The 18,132-nt window shown below is 44.7% G+C and overlaps 1 protein-coding gene across 1 annotated transcript in view; it reads right to left on the bottom strand.

The window, feature by feature from the left end:
* Positions 1-6,729: 6,729 nt before the first annotated feature.
* LOC147666426 (eukaryotic translation initiation factor 6) overlaps positions 6,730-18,132 on the bottom strand; it is a 55,239-nt gene continuing 43,836 nt past the window's right edge. Inside the window, exons 6-7 of the mRNA XM_086949069.1 lie at positions 9,677-9,858; positions 6,730-9,100 (exon numbers count right to left, since the gene is read on the bottom strand). Of these exons, the coding sequence (XP_086805195.1) occupies positions 9,091-9,100; positions 9,677-9,858 (192 nt within the window). The 3' untranslated portion in view covers positions 6,730-9,090. The remainder of the gene's footprint in view (positions 9,101-9,676; positions 9,859-18,132) is intronic.

The following is an 18,132-nucleotide window of genomic DNA, read 5'->3' as shown; positions in this document are numbered from 1 at the left end:
ATTAAGAAAAGTTATGGACAAAGTGGTACAAAAGGTTACTTTAAAAGCAGACCTAATTCAAGATTATTTGCTCATATTTGTGAACAAATGGGGGCAAGGTTTAAAAAGCTTCTACTGCACACAGATGTTAGTTGGCTCTCAAGAGGTCGCATGTGATTTTTCATGTATACGACTTGCAGGAAATGATGCTTAAACTTTTTGAGGTAAATCAGCAACACAAATTCCACGTTCCAATTCAGAACAAACTTTGGTGCACTAAATTGGCATATCTTGCTAACATATTTGAACATTTGAATAAAATTAACACCAGTATTTCTACTGCAACTGAGAACTTCTCACTTATTGAAGAATAATTAGATGAAATAAATAATGATCGAAGTCTGTTAATGATGCAAGAGGGCGATTTAGACAGCTTTTAGATTTGTTTAAAAAATGCATCTAAACATAGGTAAAAAAGCATTAACAATTCTCCTGCAGTTTTCTACTACATATGTTTGTGAAGTATCCTCCTCAACAAAAGACAAACTTAAAGACGCCGCAACGTAGAAGCTGGAAAATGCTTCATTATGAAATAAAAGTGTCTATCTAATATTCCACAAAATATTGACCAGCTGTGTTCATCCTATCAACCCAATGCATCTCATTAAAATAATGTTTTTTTTCTTTCAATTTTTTAATTCTTGCACATATTGTTGCTCATAATGGACATGTTTTGGAAAAGCATGTGTGTTGTCTTACAAATCGTATTTTTAAAAATATCAATGAAAGGTTTTTGTGAGATGTTGCGTCCCCATACATTTCGTTATTTACAATTTCTATGATATATATGTATTTGTCCATATATATATATATTATATACAGTTAATTTAACCTCCAGTTTGCTAGTAAAACTGCATTACTGTGTTGCGAAATTATGCATGTCTAAAAAGTGTGTCACCAACATGAAAAATTTGGAAAGCACTGGCTTAGGGGATATGGTGCCAATGATTTTGGACATGGAATTAAAATAGTGATCCGTGAGGTCCTGTGCATGTGTAATGGTGGGAGGTAGGAGCAGCGTCTGATAGTTGACATAGTGTGTGAGTTACTGTTTCAGATGTCACAGATCCAATGTTTGGCTTTCTTTGGAGGTGATTGCCGTTATATTTAGGGAGAAGGTGACTCACTGATGGTAGGTCCAGTCATATGGGAGAATATGATCAACTTGTATGGTGTTCTCTTTAATAATGATTAGGTCAAGGGTGGCTCCTTTTTTAGGTCGGCTCTTGCAGGCTTGAATGAGTTGAGCTCATAAAGGAAGGATTTGAAGCAGTGGGTCATTGGAATTGTTCCGGTGAATGTTTATGTCACCCAGGAAGACCTGATTGGTATGATTATCAACGTTGGAGGAGATAATCTCCCTGATCCGTTCAGTGAACATGCAATTACCAACAGGAGGGTGATAAAATGTGTGAAGGGAGCACTTGGAGTTGCTAGTTGTGGAGATGTCAATGAAGAGGTATTGACTGATGGGCAGAGATGTGACGTGTGCCTGTTTCATAGAGTGTGAGGCTCTGTATAAACAGGCTATATCACCACTGCGCATCCTGGGCGGACTCGTTCAATAATGCCAGAACTAGGGGACCCCAGGGTGTGCAAAGTATGCCCAAAGGAATAGTTTACCCAGGATTCCGTTAGCATGAGAATATCAGGGTCCTGGTTGAGGTTAAGAGCAGCTATGTGAGCTGCAGGTTTCACAGCCGAGCGGCAGTTTAGTAATGCACATTTCAGAGATGTGTCAGAAGTGGTCCTATCAGGATGAGTATGAGAGAGGAGACTTGAGTTTGTTTTGATTTGTTCATTGACCTAGTATTGGGGTGGGAGACAATTGTCGATTTTGGTGGCGGGTTAGGTAAGAGCAGCCAAGATAAGGTTGTAGGAGTCTAGAAGGTCAAGTAAGTCATCATTTGATAGCGGACTGACTATTCTAATGGGTCAGGGGGAGTGATTATGTATTGGTGTGGTCATGTAACCAGGCTGGGTGCTCCCTGTGTAGGCAGGGATACGGTGTGAGTAGTGGTTGAAGATTCTGGGGTGTCATTAGATAGGTGTTGAGCAAAGTGTGGGGACCACTTGTGTTCAAGGTGATGTATAATAGTTTGGAACTTCTGCACAAATCTGATGCAGGTCTGAGTTTACAGAGTCAAGCATTATGTCATGCAACAGATTTCTGAGGGCTCTCAGTTTGGGGGGAAGCACTGGAGTGTGCGTGTGGGAGGTGATGAAGCAATAGGGGGAGCTGGCATTGGTAAGGTTCACCAACAGAACATTGGAAGTGGGTGGTTGAGCAGAGGTTGTGTCAGGGTGGAACCTGTTAATGAGAGTGTGGATGTAGGGGGTGCGGAGGGAATGGTGGTGTCTGACAGGTATTGAGGGGGTTGATGTTGGTAGTGAAGTCAGTGGAGAGGGTTGCAAAGGGCAGTAATGGAACTCATGGATAGCTGGTTCACCACCCGGTGGGAATGGTGGACTAGCAGGGTAATTGGGGAAAGGGGTTGGGTGGAGGCAAGTCAGTAGGAAGGGAACTGGCAGTCTCTAGTTTGTTTTTGAGGTAGGAGGATTGTGGAAGAGTTCCAAGTTGTGATTAGAGGATTGAACGAGTACAGTGCCCTTGTTGTAGATGGAAATCATGGCATTGCTGTGGTAAGGCGCGGAGGGCACAATAGTGAGTGTGGCCATAAGGGAGTTTCTTGGTTATGGTGGTGTTGAGTGAGGAAGAGTGAACATTCCTCCATTTGGTATGCCGGTTGGGGGAGAAAATTAGGTTGTTCATTAGGGCGCATTTGTGGCACATATAGGGGTCAGTGAAAAGCATTTCTTTTTGAGGTTAAATATTTCATGTTTGAGATTTCTCTTGGCATTTTAGATATGTTGGGGGAGGGTGGGGTAGTTTATTACAAACAAGTCATTTCAAGAAGGGTAATAGCAAGGCGCTCAGCAATCTGGCCTCAGTTATGTTGATGATGGGGGTGGGACTAGGAGATCTAAGGAAGGGGCCTATAAAGGGTAGGGAGGGGGAATATCCGAACAAGCAGGAGCGTATGTAAAGCTAAGGTGGAGGAGAATAATTACTGTGGTCGTATGATGGCCAAGTTAGTGGATTGGGGGGGCCCGAAGGCAGAATGACAGATAATTATATGTAGGGATAGAAAAGAGCAGAGGGTGGATAAATAAATGATCAGGATGTGGCCCTCCTGACAAGGGCATCCGCAGAATCTGTGGGACTAGCACAGTCGGGGGGGGGGGGGGGGGAGGGAGCGAAGCAGGTCATGCATCCAAAAACAATGAAGCCATAGTGTGGTATAATGACATATTATACGACCAGAGGGTGATGTGACTACGACATAGCAAAATACTGTCAGAGCCAAGAGAAAAAAAATTCAGATGGTGCATTAGAGTGGAATCAGCGGATTAAAGCAGTGGTCTGTGGTCACTGGAGTACTTAGGACAAGATCCTCATTTATGTTGGGTATCTGCTTCCTATTGAAGTTCCCCCTCCTCTGCCCCTTCCTCCAGAAAACAGCCTGTCACCGCAGGAGCGACTATCAAAGTGATATCAATAGGAAACCCCAGGGGTTTAGCCCTGGTCTTTATGATTCTCTTATCAGCCACATTTCCTTTCCGAGAAGTAAATAGGCCCCTTCCCAGTGACCCCACCTCTGAATTAAAGAGCAACCTTTGAAGTGTACTGAAGAGCCTAGCTCTCCCTTCTCAAAAGTGTCCCACCCAGCTTACAGGAATTCAGCAATCCATAGATCAGTCTGGGGTGATTCCTCTACATTCCCATGTTCCTCCAATTAGCCCCAGGTGTCCCAAAATAGAACCCTGAATTTTCCATGTATTATACCACTCAAATGCATGTATACACCCAGCACATGAATAGTATACATGCACAGAACTACACACCAAACTGATGTAGGCCAAGGGCGAGTTAAGTACACCGCAGCAGACAGAACTTTAAATAAGTAAGTCTTTAGGCCTTACTCCAGTGACATAGATAAAAAAGGCCTGTTCACTCAAACTGATCACTACACAGTATACGGCCACCACCGCGCCTGTGCTACTTAACTCCTGGCAGACGCAGTAGCCTTTAACCACTATTAAGGTAGCACATAGGGCGCCCTTCCCGGTCCAAAATTCCAGAATCCTTGAGACAGGTCTATATCAGAGGGCACACCCTTGACTCTTGTTCAACAACAACAAAAATCAGCATCAAGGCTCTGGATATCATTACAGTTGAGGGACTCCGGGCTGGGGGGGGGGGGGGTTGGCACATCCATCACCATGCGAGGGGCTGTCTCAACTGAGAAGCTTACCCTGTACCAGACTGTTTCCAAGTCAGATTTTCCTCTGGGTTTATCGTACTCTAACCTATTGTAGAAAATATGGATCACAATAGTTGTGAATATAATGCAAATACTAGCAAAGGTAACAAAACTAGAGAGGATTATATATAAACAAAGAAAAAAAATGTAAAAACATGGTTGGTTAGGAATCCACTAGGTATCAATTCCTATTCAGAGTTTGCTCCTATTTGGATGTCTCAGGGGCCCGACCTGACCTCATGGGAAGCGATGAGGGCTCTGATGAGTGCTGGACCATCCAGATTTAAGGTCAATCAGCTACAATCATGGTGGGAGATACAACAATGGTCGTGAAAAGACCCATCAGGAAAGATTACAGGACCCTGCCCCGCTCTCCAAAGAAGTTGCACTATACTATTGGGAACTGGTGAATACAGATGATTTGAAAAATGCAAGATTGGAGCCCGCATGGGATGGACATTCCTCAATGCTAGAGCAAAGGAATTTATGGCAAGTATCTTTGAATCTTTTGTATACAAGTGTGAAGTCTGCCACAATCAAAAAAGAACCACTTCTACATTCTACACACAATTTACTGGAAGACAGACAAGATATCACGAAAAACCCCAGAAGACGTTTCCAGGTGTCAGAGGTGTGGGGAGCCCAGTGCCAATGACATCCATAAATTTATGGTTTTTCTGGTGCTTCAGGACTTTTGGAAGGTAGTATTGTAATAATATAATTCTCGAGGCGGTGTGTGGAGGTAAGCTCATATTTGTTTTTCTTTGGTATCGACTGCAGCAGTTGGTTTTCTACTTAATGCCTTTAGCGAGAAGAGAGATTTGCATCTAATGGGTATGTAATCTACCTTCAGCAAATGAATGACTGACCTCTGTGGATAAATTCATTAAGTTGGACATAGTCTCGCCCAAGTGAGAAATGTAAAGCCTTGTGGAGTAAATATTCGAAATGGAAGGTAATAGTCCAATTATTCCCAGAGAAAAGCAGGCATAGCTATGGAGAGGATATGACCTGCTCAGATGCATCCAGCAGAAGTGTATTCAGATGTTGTGGGGTGGGCTCACTGGTACAGTAATTGCATCTAATGGTGGTGGAGAACAAAAAAAACAAAAAACAAAAAAACATTGTTAGTTAGCAAGAACCTATTCTACATTTGTACTCCGATCTGCTGAGCTATGTAAAACTTCCCTGTGTTTATTTATATATTCCACAGGAACGGGCTTCTGTCTTATATGCAGAAAAAAGTCCTCAGTATGGGAACCATTTCCAGGCATATAAAGTTGGTCCTCAGGGTCAGATGTATCAAAGGGTTTTTCTCATTCTGTGTCTATGGGGATATGTGATGATACATATGGCCCTTAGTTTCTTTATGAAACAGTCTAGATTATATAGTTCAGTGCCCAATTACCACAGTTGCCTATAACACGGCAGTCCACGGCTGTGTGCAGTTCATGGTAACACTTGTGGTGGGGGTGGGTGGGGCACCTAGTAATCAATAACTGGATTTAGTTACTTAGGGGCCTGAAGCTAAGCAAAGTAAATGGCAACCACATGGCAGCACTACTTATTACTTTAGTTACGTGCTATTTGTTCAAGCGTGTCACAAAACAAAAACGCACTGATTTAGCCACAGCATGTCGTTCTGAAACTACTAAAAGCCTCTAAAGGCTTATATCGGAAAGACCGTTAGTAAGGGGAGATAGGGAGTAGAAAGTAGATCAAGTTGCATCATTAACCGTATAGAACGTTGACATAAATTAACGTAACTCCAAAAACACCTCCCATGGGGATTAACACCACACCACTGCCGAATCTGAACCACACAGATTGGCAGAAAAGAGAGACTTGTTAAAGTGCACACTCCACAAAGGGAATGGATATGCTGATGTCATACACCTTGGTATGTGGCCTTGGGATTGTAAAGCTTTAAATATGTATATAAACAGTTTCTGGTCCTGCCACTACGTGGACCATAGGTTGAGAATGTAGGAGCCAGGCCATATGAGTAAAACAGTTAGGGCGTATTTCACAAAAGAATTTAGTTGTGAAGTCATTTCTTCATTATCCAAAATTGATGCATAGATTAGTGCACGTTTTGTTGTTAGTACTGCCCATTTTCACTTAGCAGAGGATCATGTATATACATCACTGGCCCTCTCCAGGAGGAGCAATCTCTGGCATTGCCGTTTGCCAATGTTGCAGAACAACTGGTCACAAAGTTCAAGACCCGTAACCCCTCAATTTTGTATTAAGACCCAGAGGTCTTTGAATAGATGACCAATTTAATCTTAAAATGTATACTAGATTACTTACTTCTTTTATTCAGATACTATTACTTTTATTTCGTAAATACAAGAAAGTAAACTTGGAAGAAAGCAGTTTTATTCAGAAATGGTATTAGAGTTGGCACTTTCTACATCAGATGATAAATACACAATTATATACTGAACAGCTGTAACTGTTCTGTTTTTAAAGAAGTCCTACATTTTAGGTTCCTTATTGAAACACAGTGCATCCGCATAAACTATGTGCAAACCAAGCAAGGATATTAAGTCATAATTAACAGTATGGCTCACATGACAGCATATGAGGTTTGGAATAATAAACCTCTCCATCGCACATTGCGGGTCAGGTATGACAAAGTAGTATGTGGCCAAAACAACTGAAGATAAAGCTAATTAACAACAGTGCCTCTTTTAAGAACGATGAAGTGAGGGATGTTTGGTTGATAATATGTACTCTATACGTGAAAGTGCCTATGCAAAGCCTTCAGCAACAATTAACATTGTAATAAAATCCATGACGAAATTGTGACTCCTGACCCTTCCTTTCTCATCTTACACTAGGATGCCCTGCCTTTCAATGCAAAGAAACTGACAGTTTGTTTCTCAAGTACCAAATGACAAACAGAGCTCAGCACCCAATAATTTCCCTATCCTTGCACTGATGCTGTTAGCACGGGTTTTGCAGTAGATAGTTGTTGCTATAATGCTTTAATTAACTGTTGACCAGGTAGTAGCTGTAAAAAAAAAACATTTACCCAAACTGTATTTAAGTCGAAGAGATGGGCTGCAATCACATTTTATTCAATAGCATTTTTTACGCACAGACGTATACAACATTGGGCAGTACATGATCTCAGTCTTTCTGGTTGCGATACACGATACATTATAATTGTTCCACATAAGACACACTGTTGTTTCAAAGTGTAAGACAGCAGCTTAAGTTGCTACTGCAACAACTGGGTTTGGGTACACATGTGTGACCAGAGGATGTATGAGGAGATGAAAGGGCTGTATTGGAAGTTTTTCAGTGTGCGTACTCAAACAGAGGAGAAACATCTGTCACTACATGCCCCTGGGAACCGTTTCTGGCTAGAACCTTCTGGTGTGAAGAACCCCATGGCATTGGCCACTCCTTAAAAGATATAGTCCTGATGGAATAGTTCGGAGTAACAGGAAGATGTACTACAGCAATGGACAGAACAAAAAACTCCCTACAAGATAATTTATGTGACATGAACTGCCCCTCGGTCATTAATAATGCTGACTTCCGTAACATTAGGTCACGCTGTTTGTACATTGAACAGTGCTCCAATTTAACTCGATTAGCTTAATGAATGTTTTACTCATTGGAGGAGAGAGAAAATCATAATCTTGAACAGTGGCTCACAGAACCAGCTCAAGATAGATTCAATGACAACGTAGGGATATATTCCTACATAACAGATGTTAGCAACATAAGAAAGCTTTGGGTAAGCTTTTTCAAAAGGAAGACCCTATTTAGTACAACTCCCTCTCAACAGAGATCAGAGGCCATGTTGACTAGTAGAAAAGATGGAAAATAGTAATCAACAAGAACAGGCTTACCCACTTCCACCACTGGGCCAAGCAAAGGCAGGCTCAAGACTGTTAATGCTACTCTGCATACACCAGTGCATACTGATGCCAGAATTATGTACAGCTCAAATACCATTAGCTTTCTTTGGATCCAATTAGTAACGTGCAAGTGCATAGTCTCCCTTGAAAGTTGAAGATCACATTAAGAAGGTCCAAAACAGGGCAATATCGCCAATATATTTCACATGGAGAACAAGACTTCCCAACCTCCTCCCCATTTACCCTATTCTTGCTCCCACCCCCAAAACAGTTTTTGGGCCATTGGCTGGGAGCTGAAAAACAACATGAGGGTAGTATGCAGGATCACAAGCTGGGGAATGTGTCACTTTTTGCTTCTTCTTTACAAACAGCGGAAAAGCAAGTATGTTACAGTGCCCAAAGGCATGAGATAACCGAGTCTTGCAGTCTGATTAAATATGGGTCGTAATTTACAAGCATCAGCACAGGATGATCTAACATGAGTTTTCCATTTGTAGGTTAGGATGTGGGCAAGCACTATTAATCCATTCCTCACACACTTTAATATGTGCCGTATTTACTGCTGAGACACTATGCTAGCTCTTAACAGGCAAAGAAACGTTTTATAGACTGCAAAGGCAATAAAGTCGAACAGGTTTCCACTGAATTTGGGAGTCTGCTTTTCTGCATGTTACAATAACCAAAAGCACAGCATTTATTCTTTAAAAAATATATATATAACCATAGAAGTGCATTTAACGGTGAAGATAGCCTAGTTGAAGCAGCAGTCTTGAAGAATATCAATACAAGATTCTGAAGAACATACATCTCGCAGAGAATATGTCCAAATAAAGTTGTACGATGTCTTCCTATGTTAAACTAAAAAGAAAAGAAAATATTTTTTAGATTGCAGGTTTCATTCTCACTTATTTAAAAATACACTTTAAGATAATAAACATAAACCTTCACTAGTGAGATGAACGTACAAATAATATTTAAATAAACATTTTACAAATTTAAACTTAAATTGAGAGTCCTCTAAACAACCCCCTTTCCACGCCTATTCGTTTAACAAACTAATCAAACTAGTTACATTTATATGTGGAACTCAGAAATCTCCTTGGAAAGGTAGTAAATTACACTGTCAAATGTAAAAAATACATCTACAAATAAATATATATGCAACGCCACTGAAAATGAGGCCAAATAACAAAAGTGTTCACTGTCCTATTTATTAACCTTTGCAGTGCCAAGGTTAAATGAATTACTATGTAATTAAATTTAAAAAACTCCTTATTTTCCTATAGATTCCACTTTTTTCAACAGACTGAAAAAGAGATATGAATTTAACTTCAGGTGTGTTTCATCTTGCGTGATGCAGGCTTTGGAGACACTCACTAAATACCAGGATTCAAAATACTAACAATTCTCTGAGGAGATGCTAACCATACTTACCTATCAATCAGGGAATCCCTCATACTGGTGGCAATAGTACTCGGCTGAGCATCATTTAGTTTAAAGACGCTCTCAATGACTGAAAGCTCTGTGCTGGTTGTGTCCAGTCCACAAAAGGCACACCAATCGTTGACAACCATCCCTGCAGCAATCACCTCACTGCCACGATTTACTGTTCCAGCCTGAAACATTTAAGCAGTAGAGTTGGTGCAACAGTACAACACTATCAAATGATTTGAACTAGTATAGCATGTTGTACAGAAACTTTGGTATTTATCAAAATTCTTTAATTTTTACTATAAATACAAAGCAATTTATCAGACACAGTGGAACAATTCAAATGAGGATTTGTAAACCTCTCAATTACAATCTACATTTCTGTAGATTTTTTTAAAGAAACTTTATTGGCATTTAAACACAACATATCCTTATCCAACACAGCCCCCCCATAAACCCTTTGTGATACTTTAAGAGTAGACAAACTACACATGTACTTGTAGGTTACCTGAATTCTCATAGATATAAAACTACATTCCCAATATCTAGTTGTGTTAAATGCAGTCTGCAATTATCATTATAAACTAAGCTTCAAACATTAGAAGTGGACATAGAGCACATGGATAATGGTCGTTCAACATCACATGTATTAAGGATATGATAGTATTGGCAACACACGATATAACTTCCTACAAATGAAACATGGTTCGTCACTTAATCTATGCCAGGATGCTTAATTGTTACAACGTATTATTTTGAGATTGGCCCTCTATGACTGCAGGACGGTGCTTTTGTCTATCAGAGATTGTTCTCAGTCTCATACACCAAGCACTCTCCCCCCCTGGTTGCTTGTGCCAGTATCAGGATTCATGAAGTACTGTGGGCAAATTCCTGGCTGTTAAACATCGAATTCTAATCTCAACTCCCAAAATATGGTGCTACATCATGGGCCAACACTTACTCGTTTCTATTGAGCAGTGATCTTAATATCTGGCTGATCAGGCAATTACGCGATGGCAAAGAGCCTTCCCAGAACCTTAGGCTTTTCTCAACTAACTTACTTTCCCAAAAATCACTCTGGAGGTTAGTAGCAAGAATGGATATTAGCAGGTAGAAGCCAGGTCTCATTGTAGACAGATTACGGTCTGCAAGATCCGGTGCCATCAGGCGGTGGCATATGTTTTGCACTTTCACTTGACCTGAGATGTTGTTTAGAAAGGGTCTACATTGATCACTATACAACCATATGCAAAGATTTTACAAATGAAAAAATTCTCAGTCGGAACACACACAATCGTGTTATCAAGGCAAATTTTAAGTGAATGTTTACAAAAGAAGGGAGAAGGTGATCCAAATTGATCAAGGAGGGCGTGATTACCACTCACATGGAGTGGAAGGTCCAGCCTAAGTCAAGGCCCTCAGTCAAAGTTGTGCAAGAAAAGTTGACTAGGCTGTTCCTCAAGGGGGCAAGGAAGTGGGGGGGGGGGGGTGTTGTTTGGGGTTGGGTTGTACAGATATGCTGGTCAAGGAAGCAGTGGTGGTAAAAAGGTATTGACCTCCCACTGGGTATCCATAATGTTGGACATGTTGGCCTCACACACCCTCGCAGGTGTCATGCTTCATCATTGGCGGTTGCTCCTCGTCGGGTAGGCGGTGCAATTCCCAACGGGCTCACCTCATAGAGGGGCTCTTTAGCGGAGATCTTTTGAGTCCAACTGCCTATTGGTGAAGTGTGGGTATGGGGCCAGTAGGTTTAGTATACAGAAGTGTGTGGTTAAAATGTAGCGTAGGGTACCTGAGACTATTTTATTCGGGTGGTCCCTCGTTACAGTTAAAAACGTGGATCTAGACTAGAATAGCTAGAAAAGTGATGTTTCTTTATTCTAGACTAGGCTAGAGTTTGGAGAGGTTGGTCGACATGTTTCTCGCTATGTACAGTGACTGCGATTCATCAGGACCTATTATGTGTTGTCTACCAAAGGAATGAATATGCTACTTACCAGTATGCATCTGTTCTTGGCATGTAGGGCTGCTAAAATTCATATCTTAGCATTAGATCGCCACCTAGTGTTGGGTCCGGATGATCGCACATTGTTGTCCTGGAAGAGTCTTCGAAGTATCCTGAGATGGGTGGCTCCTCCCCTGGACTACAGTGCGCATGGGCATCGGCTCCATCCCCAGATTGTTTTTCACCATTGTGGCAGAGGATGGAGTGAAAAGTGTAAAGGATGTCCATGCTAATGATTGAATACAATAGTATATCTGCAGCTGCGACAGGCACCGGGGAGGAGGGTGGGCGATATGAATGTTAGCAGCCCTACATGCCAAGAACAGATGCATACTGGTAAGTAGCATATTCAGTTCGAGGCATGTGGGCTGCTAAATTCATATCTTAGCATAGAATACATAGCAGTCCCTCCATCAGCGGCGGTTGCCCGTGCCAGCTGCAGAAACCTGAAAAAGTGTCTTGAGAACAGCCTGCCCTACAGCCGCTTGCTGTTTGGAATGTACATCAACACAGTAGTGTTTTGTAAAGGTATGTGGTGTAATCCACGTGGCTGCTCTGCAAATGTCCTCTAGAGGAATGTTTCCTAGGAAAGCCATGGATGCCCCCAACTTGCGTGTGGAGTGTGCTTTTGGGGGTATTGTTAAAGTGCGCTTGGCTTTATGATAACAGATTTGAATGCACTTAACAATCCATCTGGCTATTCCAGCTTTGGAAATTGGGTTGCCTTTGTGTTGTGGTGAGAAGGCAACAAAGAGTTGTTTCGTCTTCCTAAAGTGTTGTGTCCTGTCTATGTAGTACATCAATGCCCTCCGTACGTCTAACGTATGGAGCATTCTTTCTGCCACCGTTTGTGGGTTCTGGAAGAATGCCGGCAAATCGATAGTTTGGTTGAGATGAAAATGTGACACCACCTTTGGAAGGAATTTGGGGTTAGTACGTAGCACTACCCTATTTGGATGAATCTGAATGAAAGGCTCTTGTATTGTGAGCGCTTGCAGCTCACTAACACGCCTTAGTGACGTAATAGCAATTAGGAAAGCAACTTTCCACGTTAGGAACTGCAGTTCACACGAGTGCATTGGCTCAAATGGTGGTCCCATCAGTCTGGTGAGGACCACATTGAGGTTCCACACCGGAGCTGGCGGTGTTCTTGGGGGAATGACTCGTTTCAGACCTTCAAGAAACGCTTTAATGGCAGGCACCCTGAAGACCGAGAGGTGCTGCCTATTTTGAAGGTAAGCTGCGATGGCGGATAGATGTATCCGAATAGAAGTGAACGCTAGCTTGCACTTATAAAGGTGTAACAGATAGCAAATGATGTTAGGGATAGATGCATCTAGCGGGTTTATGTCATTGTCTGCACAGTAAATGACAAAACGTTTCCATTTTGCGGCATAGCATGCCCTGGTTGACGGCTTCCTCGCCTCCTTGATGATGTTCATGCATTCAGGAGGTAGGTTGAGGTATCCAAACTCTAAGACTTCAGGAGCCAGATCGCTAGGTTGAGCTGTTGCGGATCTGGATGCTGAATTTCTCCATGGTTCTGCGTCAGAAGTCTGGGCGTGAGGCGCAGTCTTTGATGCGGCACCACTGAGAGTTCGAGGAACGTGGTGTACCAGGCTTGGCGCGCCCACGTTGGAGCAACTAGGATGAGTGTCATCGAGTGTTGCCTTAGTTTTCTCGCCACCAGTGGTATCAGAGGTGTCGGGGGAAAAGCGTAAGCAAATTTGCCTGACCAGTTCATCCATATCGCATTGCCCTGCGATTGGGGGTGTGGGAACCTGGCGGCGAAGCTTTGGCATTTTGCATTCTCCCTTGTGGCGAACAGGTCTATGTCTGGACGACCCCACCTTTGGAAGTACGGCTGGAGTACCGATGGATGTATCTCCCACTCGTGCATTTGATGACTGTATCTGCTGAGCAGATCCGCCATCTGATTGTCCTTCCCTGGGAGGTGTTCTGCCATGAGGAAGATGTTCCTCTGAATGGCCCACTTCCACATGCTCTGAGCCAGGTGAGACAGCTGTGGTGAGTGGGTGCCTCCCTGCTTTTGGATGTAGTACATCGCGGTCATGTTGTCCGTCCGGACTAACACCACCTTGTTGCACAGATGTACAATGAAGGACTTGAGTGCCATGAAGATCGCCATCAGTTCTAGATAGTTGATGTGCATCTTCTGCTGCTGCGTCGTCCATAGTCCCTGCACCGTGTAAGTGAGCAGATGAGCTCCCCATCCCTGGAGAGATGCGTCCGTTGTCAGGATAACCTGTGGCACTGGCTCCTGGAACAGTCGGCCCTTGCAAAGGTTGTGTGGAGTCCACCAATGCAGAGAGTTGTAAGCCCGACTGGTAACCAACACTAGGTCTGTTAATTGTCCCTGAGCCTGTGTCCACTGATTTGCTAAGCACTCCTGGAGCGGGCGCATATGCAACCGTGCGTGAGGGACTATGAAGATGCAGGAGGCCATCATGCCTATCAACTGCATGAACACTCTTGCTGGAAGTGAGTGTCCCGGTCTGAACTTTTGGATTAAAGACTGTATGCCGTCTATCCTGACCTGGTTTGGTTGCGCCTTGGCCGTCAGGGTATTGATTGTTGCACCCAGAAACTGCCGGACATGTGCCGGCTGAAGGTGTGATTTTGGGTAATTCAACGAGAAACCCAGGTCGTGAAGGAGGTGAATGGTAGTCGACATGTCCGCGGCGCACTGCTGTTCCGACCTGGCTTGAACGAGCCAGTCGTCGAGGTAGGGGTAGACATGGATGTTCTGCCTCCTGAGGTGCGCTGCTACTGTCGCCAGACACTTGGTAAACACCCTTGGGGCAGTTGTGACTCCGAAGGGTAGGACTTTGAACTGATAATGCGTGCCCTGGATAGTGAACCTGAGGTACTTTCTGTGGGACGGATGTAGCGGAATGTGGAAATAAGCATCCTTGAGATCTAAGGTTGCTAAGAAGTCTCCTTTGTTTAACATAGGAAGAATCTGTTGCAGTGTAAGCATGTGGAAATGCTCTGACAGTATGTACAGATTGAGGGGACGGAGATCCAGAATTGGTCTGAGAGATCCGTCCTTCTTTGGAATGAGGAAGTACAGGGAATAAACCCCTGTGCCTTCCTCCCCCACTGGCACGAGCTCGATTGCCCCTTTTTGCAGCATCACCAACACTTCCTGCTGCAATAAGTGCAAGTGCTCTGCGGACATAGGTCTTTGCCTTGGTGGAATGTTGGGTGGAGTGGATTTTAACTCTAGACAATAACCGTACTGGATAAGCTGTCGCACCCACCTGTCTGTGGTGATGTTGATCCAGACTGGCAGGAACTGCTGTATTCTCCCCCCGACAGGTGTTAAGTGGTCGGGGGGCAGTGACAGAGAGTCACTGGCTGCTTGTGGCAGAGGAGCGTGAATTGTTGCCTCCTTTGCCGCGTCCTTTGTTGCTGTTTCCCCTGTAGCCCCTCTTGTTCTGTTTGGGGTACGAGGATTGTGCTCCACCTCTAGGGAACTGTGACTGTTGACCCAACTGTCCTCTGGTGACTCCACGGGCACCTGAGCGACGAAAATTATTGCCACGAAACTGCTGTGATTGTAGGGCCCCCATAGATTTAGCAGTTTCAGTGTCTTTTTTAATTTTTTCCAGGGTGGTGTCAACATCTGGACCAAACAGTCTATCCGGATTGACTGGCTGATTAAGTATGGTTGTTTGAATGTCAGGTTTGAACCCCGATATGCGGAGCCAAGCCTGTCTTCTGAGCATGACACTGGTGTTAATGGCCCTAGCGGCCGTGTCCGCGGCATCAAGTGCACACTTTATGGTCGCGTTGGAGATCAGTTGTCCTTCTTGTATAATCATTTTGGTGCCCTCTTGAAACTGCGGAGGCAGGTGTTCCACAATCTGCTCTAGTGTGTCGTAATGTGATCTATCATAACGTGCCAGTAGTGCCTGTGTATTTGCAATACGCCAGAAATTTTGCGCAGCCACTCTTTTGCCTCCTGCCTCTAGCACTTTGGACTCCTTATCCGGGGGAGGAGCTTCACCCGTTGTTTGGGAGTTGGCCCTTTTGCATGCGTTTGCTACCACCAGGGAGTCAAGCGGCAACTGTCCTCGAATGTATGCAGGGTCTGCAGGCGCTGGTCTGTACTTTTTTTCAATACGTGGGTTGACCACCCTCGCCCTGGTAGGCTCTTTAAAGATGTCCGCAGCATGCTTGAGGACCCCTTTGAGCATAGGCAGTGTCTTTACAGTTCTTTCCGAAACTGAAAAGGTGTCGAATAGAAAGTCTTCCTCAACTGGGTCAGCATGCATGTCCACATCATGATTAGCAGCTGCCCTCTCAATGAGTGCATGAAAACCTGCAGAATCCTCTGTAGGGGATGCACGTGTACTGAAAGTCTGTGGGTCTTGTCCCACATCTTGGGTGCCTTGGTCCCCAATGGCATCATATGAATCTGGCTGTGCATCAGGTTCATTGACTGGGAACGTGTATTGTTCGTCTTCACCATAGCCCTCACTTTCAGAATGGTCTGGAGACGGTGTTGGGCTCCTTCCCAGAGGAGGCTGAATAGGTTCCATGAGGCCTGAGGCGTCCTGTGGAAACTTTTTCTTCTTTAGGGGGATGACATAGGATTCCACTGGCTGCGAAGTGATTTTCCTTTTGTAAAGGGTTAACTTCCCTGTGTCCGCGTCTATGAAACACTCCGAATCCTCTTCTGGGTCGAGCACCTGACCCGAAGATGCCCCTGCCGTCGAAGATTCCGACTTCTTTGGCGTCGATTTCGATGAAAAGGCCTTCGGCACCACTTTTGGCGGTAGAAGGAAGAGGAGTTTACTAGCGGGCTTGACCGGGACGTCTGCCACCTTCTGCGTCGATGGCGTTGGCGTCGACGAAGAAAAAGCCTTCTCCCTAATTATTTGTAGTGAAGAAGCAACGAGAGATGCGTCGGTGACCGATGTCTTTGGCACCGACGAGGTGGCCTTGCCTTCGGATGCGACGTTCCGTTGGTCTTTTGGAGGGATGGACGGCGCCGACCCAGAGTCCTTGGAGCGATGCGCAGATGTCCCCGTTGGAGCCGGGGCTGTGTCGCTTGCTTTGGCTGGCTTTGCCGGCGCCGGCGCGCTTGTCTTGTGCGTGCCACCCTTTTTAGAGGATCTCTCCTCCGGCGCCGATTTTGACCCTGTGGAATCGCCGTGTTTCTTCGACTTCTGCGGACCTGAGGTCGACGGAGTCGATGAGGCTGCCGGTTTATTTGTTTTTGCTGTTACGACCGCCATCTTAGGGACGATTGAGTCCTTAACTTTCGGTTTCGGGTCGGCCATTTTAGGTGCTGTCGAGACCGTTGCTTTCAGTTTCGGTTTCGAAACCCTCGGCGCAGCAAGTATGTCCGTGGCCGGGCCATCAGGCGGGGCCGTGGCTTGCGCTACAGGGTCTTGGGTAAGGCCGACAGGCGATCCCGCGACCCTCTCCTGATGTCCGTCAACTTCGGGGCATAGCTCGTCCCCTGAGCTATCTTCCGCGGCCCCATAAACCATATCGTCGTCTCCTACCTCGTCGACGTATTCAAGGCCTTGACCCACGACTCCGTCGTCGTCATATTCCGGATCAGCCTCGACCTCCGTCTCAGGCGGGGAGATTTGAAGATGATGGCTCTGGTCCTCCTCTTCTTGGTCGTCGAATATGTTTTCTGGATCCGGGGCCGCCTGTTTGGCCACAAGGCGCACCGCGCGCCGAATCGTGAGAGTCTTCTTCGACCTGAAACTCGCACAGGCCCTGCAACTTCCTTCGTCATGGTCTGGCGAAAGGCATTTATTACAGACCGGGTGCACGTCTATATGTGGGTATTTGGACCCACAGAGCGGACAAAGCTTAAACGGACTCCGCTCCATGTTGGGAACTTGGTGTCGAGTCGCGATGAGAAGGCCTCGATGTCCGAAGAGTAGTAAAAACTCCGCTGATTCCGGCTCCGAGAGACGGAAGAACTCGAGACCGTACGCAAACAATACCGACGTAAAGAACCCAAAGCCTTTTGGCCGTTAAGATTGATGTTTATTCGGTTCCGACGGAGAGACGTCGAGACCGCATCCGAACCCAATGGCGGAAAAAAACAATCTGGGGATGGAGCCGATGCCCATGCGCACTGTAGTCCAGGGGAGGAGCCACCCATCTCAGGATACTTCGAAGACTCTTCCAGGACAACAATGTGCGATCATCCGGACCCAACACTAGGTGGCGATCTAATGCTAAGATATGAATTTAGCAGCCCACATGCCTCGAACTTACCTAAATCAATAGTGTTTACTTATTGATCAGCATATGGGTAGAAATGTTACCTCACTGGTGATTTGTCCTTGCCTGGAGTAGGGGACAAAAAGAGGTTATAAGAGAAAGTAACAATAAAACCGTGACCAGGTGTGGATATCATGGCATGCTCTACTGTGTAATTGCGTGCCAGGCATGT

The sequence above is a fragment of the Lissotriton vulgaris genome, unplaced genomic scaffold (genome assembly GCF_964263255.1).
Source record: "Lissotriton vulgaris unplaced genomic scaffold, aLisVul1.2 SCAFFOLD_1397, whole genome shotgun sequence".
Classification (NCBI taxonomy): Eukaryota; Metazoa; Chordata; class Amphibia; order Caudata; family Salamandridae; genus Lissotriton; species Lissotriton vulgaris.
This window is presented reverse-complemented; position numbering and strand designations above follow the sequence as displayed.